General features: G+C 46.4%; 1 protein-coding gene and 1 long non-coding RNA gene across 3 annotated transcripts in view; one reads left to right on the forward strand and one right to left on the reverse strand.

Moving 5' to 3' along the window:
• The first annotated feature begins 202 nt into the window (after nt 1-202).
• LOC143760482 (uncharacterized) lies at nt 203-4,161 on the forward strand. Its single transcript, XR_013212257.1, has 3 exons — nt 203-331; nt 816-892; nt 2,276-4,161. It is a non-coding gene; the product is annotated as an uncharacterized LOC143760482 (long non-coding RNA).
• A 1,826-nt stretch (nt 4,162-5,987) lies between these two features.
• ESRRB (estrogen related receptor beta) overlaps nt 5,988-12,574 on the reverse strand; it is a 34,534-nt gene continuing 27,947 nt past the window's right edge. For both annotated transcript variants that reach the window (XM_077267535.1, XM_077267534.1), the window contains 3 exons: nt 8,464-8,631; nt 7,199-7,468; nt 5,988-7,077 (listed from right to left, as the gene is read on the reverse strand). In XM_077267535.1, the coding sequence (XP_077123650.1) occupies nt 6,809-7,077; nt 7,199-7,468; nt 8,464-8,631 (707 nt within the window). In that variant the 3' untranslated portion in view covers nt 5,988-6,808. The remainder of the gene's footprint in view (nt 7,078-7,198; nt 7,469-8,463; nt 8,632-12,574) is intronic.

Here is a 12,574-nt window from a genome sequence, read left to right on the forward strand (position 1 = left end):
GTGTTAAAGGGGCCCACTGATACTCTTTCGCCCGAGGCCCATGAAAACCTGGAGCTGACCCTGGCGACAACGCACATCAAGATGAATACCGGCTGCTACTGTGACAGGGCGCTCTGCTCTGTGACAGGCCATGTGTTGAAGTCACATAGCAGTTTTGTTAAATGACTCCTGCAGCCTTTGATATGCCGACGGCCTTTCAATATTACTGCTATGTGACGTCAGCTCACGGCCTGTCACAGAGCAGATCACCCTGTCACAGCAGCAGTAGGCAGCCATTGTAACGACCACGCCGAATATGAAGCCACAAGAGGATGCTGGGGAGCGCAAGAAGGTGAGAAGAATCCCCCCTTCTGTAGTTGGGCAAGGTAGTGGCCATAGGGACGGACATAGGGCCCAGGGAGGGTACATTAAATAAAGGGGCCCAGGATGAGGACATTATTACTGGAAGGGGCCCAGGATAGGGACCTTATTAAGGTGGACATTGGGGTACAGATGGAGACATTAAATAAAGGGGCCAAGGATCTGGCACCTTATTAAATAAAGGGGTGACATAATTACTGTATTGAGGTCAGGATGAGGAACATACATTATTGGTTTATGGTGGCAAGTGGGGACTTTATTACTGTAGGGGACATTATTACTGCTGTAATTTACTTTTGAGCTTACTGTCTTCCATGGGGAGAACAAAAGGGGGTCCTGCTACTGTGCAGGGTGGCACTGTTTTTTTTTTCTTCATCTGACATAGTATAGAAGTCGAGGAAAATAGTGGGAAATGTGCACTGGAAGTGATCAGCTATAGCTGTTATTTTCTGCAGAGACGAGTCTTTGCTGGAAGAAGTAATGGCGGTCTGCACTGAATGAAGAAAAAAGACTTCAACTACAGATGTCACCGGTGAGTCAGTGTGTTGCTTGTACACTTACACTATATACTGTATACTGTGTACAGAGCTCCTTTGTATAATGTCACTGGTGATCACTGTATTATGTGTACACTGACACTATATACAGAGCTCTTGTGTATAATGTCACTGGTGATCCCTGTATTACCTGTACACTGACACTATATACAGAGCTCCTGTGTATAATGTCACCGGTGATCCCTGTATTACCTGTACACTATACACCATATACAGAGCTCCTGTGTATAATGTCACTGGTGATCACTGTATTACCTGTACACTGACACTGTATACAGAGCTCCTGTGTATAATGTCATCGGTGATCACTGTATTACCTGTACACTGACACTGTATACAGAGCTCCTGTGTATAATGTCACTAGTGATCACTGTATTACCTGTACACTGACACTGTATACAGAGCTCCTGTGTATAATGTCATTGGTGATCACTGTATTACCTGTACACTAACACTATATACAGATCTCCTGTGTATAATATCACTGTAGTGCATGTACAGACACTATATACAGAGCTCCTGTGTATGTCACCAGTGATCACTGTATTACATGTACACTGACACTATATACAGAGCTCCTGTGTATAATCTCACTGGTGATCACTGTATTATATGTACACTATATACAGATCTCCTGTGTATAATGTCACCTGTGATCACTATTACCTGTACACTGACACTATATACAGAGGTACTGTGTATATTGTCACTGGTGGTAATAACAGTGTTGTTAGTATTCATAATCAATATTGTAGTATTCGGGCACTATATGATGGTAATTTGTGGTCTGGTCACGGCGTGGCAGTATTTCTCCATGTATGTGGTATCATTTGGTCCCTATATGCTGGTAATATTTATTTTTATTTATTTTTACTCATTTTTATCGCGCTTTTAATTTCACAGTGCTTTACAGACATTATTGCCACTGTCCCCGATGGGGCTCACAATCTAGATTCCCTAGTATTATGTCTTTGTAAATGTGGGAGGAAACCAGAGTACCTGGAGGAAACCCATGCAAATAAGGGGAGAACATACAAACTCATTGCAATTGTTGTCCTTGGTGGGATTTGAACCCAGGACCCCAGCGCTGCAAGGCTGCAGTGCTAACCTCTGAACCGTGCTGCCCTAATATGTCATATTATTCGGTCACTATGTGGTGGTAGAAAATATTTAGAAATGAGAGTCCTCTATTCATCCAGATACCTGCTCAGTAAGGGTGCCCACACTTGAAATAATTGTGGGCACCCTTACTGAGCAGGTATCTGGATGGGTAGAGGGTATTCTTAAACCCCTGGTAAAGGATACACCCAGCTTCATTCAGGACACAACTGACCTATTGAATAAACTATCTGCAATAGGTCCTCTACCAGAAGGATGTGGAATCTTTGTACTCCAATATCCCACACCAGGATGGATTAAATGCCTGCAAATTCGTCCTGGAAAACACAGGGACTGATGCAAATTCTGTGGTGAAACTTATAAAATTCATCCTCACCCACAATTACTTTGAATTTGACAAGAAGATCTATCTACAGGAGACTGGCACAGCAATGGAAAGTAAAATGGCCCCACAGTATGCAAATCTTTTCATGGCTAAGCTTGAAAGCGACTTTTTGTCCTCATGTCCCATCAGGCCTCTGGCGTCGTACCGCTACATTGATGACATTTTAATCATCTGGACGGAGTCTGAGCCACAGCTAAAGACGTTCCATGAACAGTTTAATCAATTTCATCCTACCATCAACTTGACACTCAACTACTCCTGTACTGAAATTAACTTTTTGGACACCATCATTAAGCTGCAGAACAATAAAATAGAGACATCCCTGTATCAGAAGCCAATGGACCGTCCAACATACCTTAAATGGGACAGTTTCCATCCAAAACACATAAAAACTCCATTGTCTACAGCCAAGCCATCAGATACAATCGTATATGTTCCAACCCAATGGATAGGGATGAACACCTTGGTCGCCTCAGAAAGACCTTTTTGAATCAGGGCTACCATCCAAGAACAATTGAAAACCAGATTACAAGAGCCACCAGAATATCAAGGAATCACCTGCTACATTACAAAGCTAAAGAAGAAAATAACCGGGTACCTCTAGTAGTCACCTACAATCCAAATCTGGAGGTGCTAAGGGTAGCTGCACGGAAATTACAACCTATACTACAAAAAGATGCCCGATTACAATCCATTTTTCCAGACCCCCCACTACTGTCTTTTAGGCAGCCCCCAAATCTAAGAAGCATCATTGTCAAGAGCTCCCTGTCCTCTCCAACAGCTGCAGGAACCTTTCCTTGCAATCAGAAAAAATGTAAAACCTGTCCATTTATAATGACCACGGACAAGATAAAGATCCCCAATTCACATCAGGACTACAAGATCCCAGGTACTTTCAGCTGCGTCACTTCTAATGTGGTGTACCTAATTATTTGTACTAAATGTCCAACTGGGGGTCTGTATGTGGGGGAGACAGGGCAAAAGCTTAGAACGAGAATGAATTCTCACCGCCACACAATAAGAGAAAAAAGAATGGATCTACCTGTGGCAATACATTTTTGTCTCCCAAATCATAACATTATGGACATGAAATTACTTGTGTTAAAAGGTAGCTTCAAATCTAAGAGAGACTGAAGAGTCTGGGAGTATAAGCTGATGATGACCTTTGACACTCTCACTGCAGGAATGAATGTGTCGCATGGATTTATGTCTTTTTACATCAACTAAGGAACTTGCCCCTCAGACTGAGGGGTCATCACAACAGAACCAGACCCCAATCAGAAGACAATAAAACATTCCTTATCTAAGAACTGGCCCAATATTTGTGGACATAACTGTTTATCACTCATGGTAATTCTGCTTCATGTCACCTGTCTCATCCATGTTTTTTTTTTTTTCTGTGCTGTGTTGTGCATAATTATGTGATTCTTCAGAATTTCTTTTAGTTTTTGCCTGATGAAGAGACCTGTGTAGTCTCGAAAGTTTGCAATTTGTTACCATCTTTTCAGTTAGCCATTAAAAGGTATAAACCACTGAGGACTCTCAATTCTAAATATTTTCTATCTACTGGCTAACATGGTACCAAGATATATATCTTTCCTGTATGTGGTGGTAATATGTGATCTGGTCTTGGTGTGGCGGTAGTTGTCCCTTGTATGTAGTATTATTCGGTCAGTATGTGGTCTGGTCATGGTGTGGTGGTATTTCTTCCTGTATGTGGTAATATTGGTCTTGGTATAGTGGATTGTGTTGTGTATGGCGGTCATTTATTCTCTCTGATATTAGGAGAAGATTCTTTATTTCCATTAGAGTTTTAATGCTTTGTACACAGCGGCTGAGATGCACTTACAGGGGGTTTCCTGTGGAAAAAAGTAATCACCTCTCCACAGGATAAGTGATAATGTATTGATTAGTGGGGGTCTGACTGCTTGGACCCATTCAGCAAAATGTGGAACTTTTTATCCCCATTAGGGTATGTTTCCACGTTCAGGAAAAGCTGCGTGTTTGACGCTGCGCAGAGCCGCAGCGTCCAGATGTTACAGCATAGTGGAGGGGATTTTATGAAATCCCATCTCCACTATGCGTGGAAACACGCATCCGGCGACCCTGCGATTCCAGACATGCGGCGCGTCTTTTCAGATCGCAGCATGTCCGTTTACCTTGCGGCGATGCTGTGCCGCAGCAAGGTAAAACACAGGGCCCTATGTGTGGGGTGCGATGATGCCGGATGTGTGCAATGAACACATCCGGCATCATCGCGTCTGCAAAAGGGGGCGGAGCTTTGGGCGGAGCGGGTTTGCCGCTCCGTCCAAACCGCTGGCCATCCTGAACGTGGACACGTACCCTTAGACTGGAGTGGCATGTTCGACTAGATCACTGATCCATTCATTCCCTCAGTGGCTGCTCTTGTTTTTTTCTGGAAGCCCCAAAGAGAATGAATGGAGCTGCGGTCAGACATCCCACCTGCCGCTGCATTTTAAAATAGGGATAAAAGTGTCCTGTCAGGGATAAAACTTCCCCATTCTTCCGATCGGTGCAGTTTCTAATGGTCAGACCTAAGCGATCACCTATCCTGTGGAGCCCATGGATGGGTAATAACTAGTGATCAGCGAATATACTCGTTACTCGAGATTTCCTGAGCATGCTCGGGTGTCGTCCGAGTATTTTTTAGTGCTCGGAGATTTAGTTTTTCTTGCCGCAGCTGAATGATTTACATCTGTTAGCCAGCATAAGTACATGTGGGGATTCCCTAGCAACCAGGCAACCCCCACATGTACTTATGCTGGCTAACAGATGTAAATCATTCAGCTGCGGCAATAAAACCTAAATCTCCGATCACTAAAAAATACTCGGAGGACTCCTGAGCATGCTTGAGAAATCTTGAGTAACGAGTATATTCGCTCATCACTAGTGATAACTTGTTTTAACCAAGAACCTCATTAATGTAAACTACCGTTTACCAGGGCCGCGCTTAGTAACCCGATATTTACCCTGGTTACCATTGTAAAAGTTAAAAAAAAAACAACAGTACATACTCACATATTCCGATGTCTGTCACGTCCCCCGCCGTCAGCTTCCCTGCACTGACTGTCAGCGCCGGCCGTAAAGCAGAACACAGCGGTGACGTCACCGCTGTGCTCTGCTTTACGGCCGGCGCTGACACAGTCAGTGCGGGAAGCTGACGGCGGGGGACGTGACAGACATCGGAATATGTGAGTATGTACTGTTGTTTTTTTTTTAACTTTTACAATGGTAACCAGGGTAAATATCGGGTTACTAAGCGCGGCCCTGCACTTAGTAACCCGATGTTTACCCTGGTTACCCGGGGACTTCGGCATCGTTGAAGACAGTTTCAACGATGCCGAAGTCGTTCCCCTGATCGTTGGTCGCTGGAGAGAGCTGTGTGACAGCTCCCCAGCGACCACACAACGACTTACCAACGATCACGGCCTGGTCGTATTGCTGGTCGTGATCGTTGGTCGTGATCGTTGGTAAGTCGTTTAGTGTAACGGTACCTTAAGGGGAGCTTTGCCATATGACGTTTTATGATATGTAAACACTGCAGAGACTTCTGATCCGTTTATTACACACTATATACAGACATTCATCCTTCTCCTCCCATGTTGTCCGTCCTCCCACTAGTTATGTCAGAGGATTTCCTTAGTGTTTATTCTGTGGCTCCTGAGTCTCATCACTCAGCTGAGGCCAGGAAATGAGAAGCCCTGATTTATAGCCCACACTCTTTGTTCTGTACAATTGCCCATTACGTCCCATCTTCGGTATAGGTGATTATGTCTGTGTCCATTATGACCCATTTTGTGTACAGGTGTTGATGCCTTTGCACGTTATGCCATGTTTTTCATCTATGTGCCTGTTGCACCCCATGCTGTGTACAGGGGGTGGTCTCTGTGCCCGTTATGCCCCATCTTGTGTACACACGGAATGGTCTCTGTGTCCGTTACACCCCGTCTTGTGTACAGGGGATGGTCTGTTCCCCCACGCCCTGTCTTGTGTGCAAAAGGTGGTCTCTGTGCCTGTTACGCCGTGTCTTGTGTAGAGGGGGTGGTCTTTGTGCCCGTTACGCCCCATTTTTTAAAATCTCTGTGCCCGTTACAAATGGTTTCTGTACAGTGGTGGCTCTCTGTGGTCGTTACCCTGTCTTGTGTACAGGGGGTGGTCTCTGTGTCCTTTACGCCCAATCTTGTGTACAGCGGTTGGCCTCTGTTCCCCCCCATACCCTGTCTTGTGTACAGGAGGTGGTCTCTGTGCTCGTTACATCCCGTTTTTGATCTCTGTGCCCGTTTTCCCTGGTTTCTGTACAGTGGTGAATCACTGTCGCCGCTACCCTCTGTGTTGTGTACGGGGGGGTGTGCGGATGTCAGCAGGTCTACTGTGGGTGCCACACTTGTAGATCGCACTTTGCCTCCAGCATTTCCAGGAACAGTTTGTGCATGGGCACTGCACCCTGCGCCCGCACCCCGTGGAAGTGCAGCACCATTTTGCTGGATGTTTGGCGCAGCAGCGGGAGGGTGAGGAGGAGCTGCCCGGCTCTCCGCGGCTCGTCCTGGTGATGACAGGTGTCATGTTCGTGCAGAGCTGCCTGGAGAAGGTCCTGCAGTCTCTGCACACTCTGAGCATCCTCTATGTGCAGCGAATCTAGGAGAGAAAAGATGGGAGGTGTTGGAGTGCGCCACAGAAAGCAGCCACGGTACAGCTCTGGCAAAGGCAGATGGTGCAGCAAAGTGTTGAGCTCAAGAATAGGCAGGAAACCCCTTACCAGAGTTGGTGAGCACCAGCGCTTTTAGGGTGACATACTCTTCCTTGTCAAGGCGGAGGCTGCGATATCTGTGGACGAGACGCTGCATGCAGAGATAGAGAGGGCGGAGTCCACAGACCCGAGACCGCAACTCATCAATGACGTAATCCTCTGCATACACCAGCTGATCGCCAAATGGGAGGGACCGATAAACCACACCCAGCAGCAGGATCTCCATCCACGCCCCCTGGAGTAAACTCATCTGATCCGCCAGCGAGAGGGAGGAGAAGCCTGGAGAAGAGTGCAGAGGTCAGAGACAATAGGGGGGACTGTAGAGGGGAGGCGGTCAGAGACAGGAGGGGGGACTGTAGAGGAGAGGGTGCTCAGAGACAGGAGGGGGACTGTAGAAGAGAGGGTGGTCAAAGACAATAGGGGGGACTGTAGAGGGGAGAGCGGTCAGAGACAATAGGGGGGACATTAGAGAGGAGGGTGGTGAGAGATAAGAGGGGTATACGGTAGAGGGGAAAGTGGTCAGAGACAGGAAGGGGGACTATAGAGGGGAGGGTGGACATGGACAGGAGGGGAGACTGTAGAGGGGAGGCCAGTCAGAGACAGGAAGGGGGACTGTAGAGGGGAGGACAGTCAGAGACGGGGGGACTATAGAGGAGAGGGCGCTCAGAGACAGGAGGGGGACTGTAGAGGAGAGAGTGATCAGAGACAATAGGGGGGACTGTAGAGGGGAGAGCAGTCAGAAATAGGAGGGGGACATTAGAGAGGAGGGTGATCAGAGACGTATGAGGTGTACTGTAGAGGGGAAAGTGGTCAGAGACAGGAGGAGGCGGACTGTAGAGGGTATGGCGGTCAGAGACAGGAGGGGGCAGACTGTAAAGGGTAGGGAGGTCAGAAACAGGAGGGGCAGACTGTAGAGGGTAGGGCGGTCAGAGACAAGATGGGGGACATTAAAGAGGAGGATGGTCAGAGATAAGAGGGGCATACTGTAGGGGGGATATTAGAGAGGAGGGCGGTCAAAGACAAGAGGGGCGTACTGTAGAGGGGAGGGCAGTCAGGGACAGGAGGGAGCAGACAGTAGAGAGAAAGGTGGTCAGAGACAAGAGGGTGGTCAGAGACAGGAGGGGGCAGGCTTTAGAGGGGAGGGTGGTCAGAGACAAGAGAGGGTGGACTGTAGAGGGGTGGGTGGTCAGAGAAAGAAGGGAGCGAATTGTAAAGAGCACGGTGGTCAGAGACAGGAGGCGGTGGATTGTAGACATGAGGTAGTACAGACTAACCAGGAATATGTTTCGCCCACCCAATTGTCAGCACTAGCTCTCGGTCAGCAAGATCACAAAGGGTGCTGAGAGCCTTAATATCGGTATCAGGAAGACTAGGGTCCGGCGTGGCGTAAATCTTCTCTGGTTCTGCCTCCAGAAGCTGTGATACAACCGAAGTCCCTAAATCTGCAAGCACAGAAAGCAGATAGATGATATTTACTCTATATCTTACACCCACCCAGTCCCATGTTTCTCAGGTGTTCCCAGACCCTCAATCTTCTTGATATTCAACAAACCACCACCCCCAATCTTCTTCATATCCGACTTTTCCCCATTCTCTATCTTTTTCATATAAGAGGTTCCCCCACCCCCAATCTTCTCTATAGATTCGACATCCCCAAACCCCCAATCGTCTCCATATCCGACATACCGCATTCTCAATCTTCTCCATATCAGACATCCTCCTACCCACAACCTTCTCCATATAAGTTATCCCTCATCTTCTCCATATAAGAGTTCCCCCATCCCCAATCTTCTCCATATGTGACATCCCTTCTAGAGATGAGCGAACCTTCCTGTTCACCAAACAGTTCAACGAATGTACCCGAATCCCATTAAATTCACTGGGAAGCAAAACTAAATATATACACAATAGCTTAAGCGGTGACAAAAAGCTTACCAAACAGCTAAAATTAGTGGCAGACAATGAAAACTGGCATCAATTGACCCACAGTAGAAATTTGCTAATGGCACAGCAGCAGTCAGCCATGTGCCATGCATGAGGTATCAGGGTCAAGCCCAGCATTTACAGCTTGGAATTGAAGTTTCAATGAAGACCTAATGGATAAGGGAGTGGTGTAAGCCTTCTTAGCTGAGAGCCTTGATACCTCAAGCAACAGCTCAAATATTTTTTTTCTCCCAGCCACACTCAGAAGGCACAAACATCAGTTTCATACAGTAAAATTGGTAGAAAAATGTAAGAACAGTAACACAGGTAGTTGAGTGAAAGTACATACGGGCCTGCTTGTCTGGGAGCCCTACGTCTATAGGCAGCCCACAAAATGGAGAGCAAACCTGGAGTCTCCACATTAAAAAAAAAATGATTGTCACACACCACTAAAGTGGCATCAATTTCCATAGAGTTAAACAATATAATAGGCCTCCGACACTACAGGCAACGCACCAGATGGAGACCGAACTTGGAGTCTACACATTTTAAAAAAATTGTTTGTGCAGTAGCAACAGCAGGCACAGAAGACACCACAAAGATGGCACAGACTGCAATAACGCAAAATCAATACATGACACTAAAAACGACACCATTGCCTATTCTGCCCAATCTGTGACTGGGGTGCAAAAGTCATTGGAGATCCATGACTTGTTCATTTTGATTAAAGTTAGGCAGTCTACACTTTGAGGAGACAACGCGCTTATCCATCAGGAGACCGCCATCAACGCTGAAGACACGTTCTGAGAGAACGCTGGCTGACAGGCATGACAAAACCTCCAGGTGTGACAGGCAAGCTCAGGCCACTGTTCCATTTTTGAAGACCAAAATGCAAAAGGGTCCAAACCCTCCCTAATGGTATTGATATTGAGCTCCAGATACTACTGCACCATCCTCACCAATTGTTTACAACGTGTCAGACTTATACTCTGTTCTGCTGGTGCACAGGCTGGTGTAAAAAATGTGTGAAATGACTCACAGAAATTGCTTATGCAACTAAAGGTACCGTTACACTAAACGACTTACCAACGATCGCGACCAGCGATACGACCTGGCCGTGATCGTTGGTAAGTCGTTGTGTGGTCGCTGGGGAGCTGTCACACAGACAGCTCTCTCCAGCGACCAACGATCAGGGGAACGACTTCGGCATCGTTGAAACTGTCTTCAACGATGCCGAAGTCCCCCTGCAGCACCCGGGTAACCAGGGTAAACATCGGGTTACTAAGTGCAGGGCCGCGCTTAGTAACCCGATATTTACCCTGGGTACCATTGTAAAAGTAAAAAAAAAAAAAAAACACTACATACTCACATTCTGATGTCTGTCACTTCCCCCGCCGGCGTCCACAGGGTTAAAACTGCTTTCGGCAGGAGCGCTGCTAATATGCACGCGCTGCTGCCAAGAGCTTCCCTGCACTGAATGTGTCAGCGCCGGCAGTAACAACGGTGACGTCACCGCTGTGCTCTGCTTTACGGCCGTCGCTGACACACTCAGTGCAGGGAAGCTCTCGGCAGCAGCGCGTGCATATTAGCAGCGCTCTTGCCGGAAGCAGTTTTTACCCTGTGGACGCCGGCGGGGGAAGTGACAGACATCAGAATGTGAGTATGTACTGTTTTTTTTTTAATTTTTACAATGGTAACCAGGGTAAATATCGGGTTACTAAGTGCGGCCCTGCGCTTAGCAACCCAATATTTACCCTGGTTACAAGTGAACACATCGCTGGATCGGCGTCACACACGCCGATCCAGCGATGACAGCGGGTGATCAGCGACCAAAAAAAGGTCCTGATCATTCCCATCAACCAACGATCTCCCAGCAGGGGCCTTGATCGTTGGTCGCTATCACACATAACGAGATCGTTAGCGGGATTGTTGCTACGTCACCAAAAGCGTGACGTTGCAACGATATCGTTAACGATATCGTTATGTGTGACTCAGCCTTTACACTGCTGCTGCTGATGCTAGTGTTTTTGTGATGACGACTTGATGTTTCCGGGGATGGAAGTCTAGAGCTGCGATGCACGCAGTGTGCCTCACTGCTGTCTTGGAGTAAACCACTCTTATTATTGTCTACAAGCGGGTTTCGATACTCCAGCATGCGATACAGGGATAAATCTGGCAAAATGTACTAATGTACAGTGGATCTAGAAGATTGGTAACCCAGTAGTCAGCACTATTTCTAAACCTATCTGGGCATCATGTTGAATATAGGCCAACCAAATAAAAAAGAAAGCAGAACCAAAATACTAAAAATACAAAACTTTATTAATTTTAACAGTAAGACACATGGTATAAAATCTGAAATGAACAACAGGGAAATGACAATGGTACACCAGAACAAGAGTGGAGCTACGATAGTCAAACAGGTAAACAAAAAACACAGGCACAGCAGATCGGTTCAGGTATATAGGTCTGCACAAAAGTGCAAGTGCATAGTGCCAAAAAGTCAAATGGAGCAAAGACCATACACAGAGTAGAGGGGTGGGTGGCGCCATGTTTTCTCAGGTAAATACCTCAGGCTTTTACTACTCTGTGTACGGTCTTTGCTCCATTTGACTTTTTGGCTATGGCTGTTCTGCCTTTATGAATGTTCTTTGTGTTTCAAATTACACCCTTTAATTGGATATATTCCATTTATACTTACCTTTATGGATGTTCCCTTTTTGCACCATGCACTTGCATTTTTGAGCAGACCTATATATCTGAACTGATCTGAGCCTGTGTTTTTTGTTTACCTGTTTAACTATCGTGGCTCCACTCTTGTGCTCCACTCTTGTTCTGGTGTACCATTGTCATTTCCCTGTTGTTCATTTCAGATTTTATACCATGTGTCTTACTGTTACAATTAATAAAGTTTAGTAATTTTAGTATTTTGGTTCTGTTAGTGCTTTCTTTTTTATTTGATTGCCCTTGCTTTTTCATTAAACCTTCATTGTACACATCCCTGCACCTTGATATATATTGTTTCTTTGATTAGTGGCACCATCTGTGAGTGTTAGCTTGGTACATATGTTTTGATCATGTTGAATATAGTGCAGCAAAAAGACGTTCATGTATCAGGCACTTAAATGAGGTCCAAGTCCATGGTGTGTTGCTGGCGGGGTAACACTCAAGGTTGCTTCCTCCATCCTCTCCTGCCAACCACAGACAACAGAGAGAGAATCATTATCCTCTTCACCTCCTGACTGTTGGCGTCCATCACCTCTTCCTCCTCAAATTGTTCTTTGGCTCCTGCACCTTAACAGTTTGTCTGGTACCATGACCCTCTCCTTTGCTGTAATCCACCCTCCCATGGCACCGGCCTGTGTCATGATGGTCTGGAACTTACAGATATTGATATCCCTTCTGCAACCTCCTCTGCTTCCACCTCTTCCTCTGGGACCACCACCTCCTCGCGCAGACTAT

This window comes from Ranitomeya variabilis, chromosome 1 (genome assembly GCF_051348905.1).
Source record: "Ranitomeya variabilis isolate aRanVar5 chromosome 1, aRanVar5.hap1, whole genome shotgun sequence".
In the NCBI taxonomy this organism is placed as follows: domain Eukaryota; kingdom Metazoa; phylum Chordata; class Amphibia; order Anura; family Dendrobatidae; genus Ranitomeya; species Ranitomeya variabilis.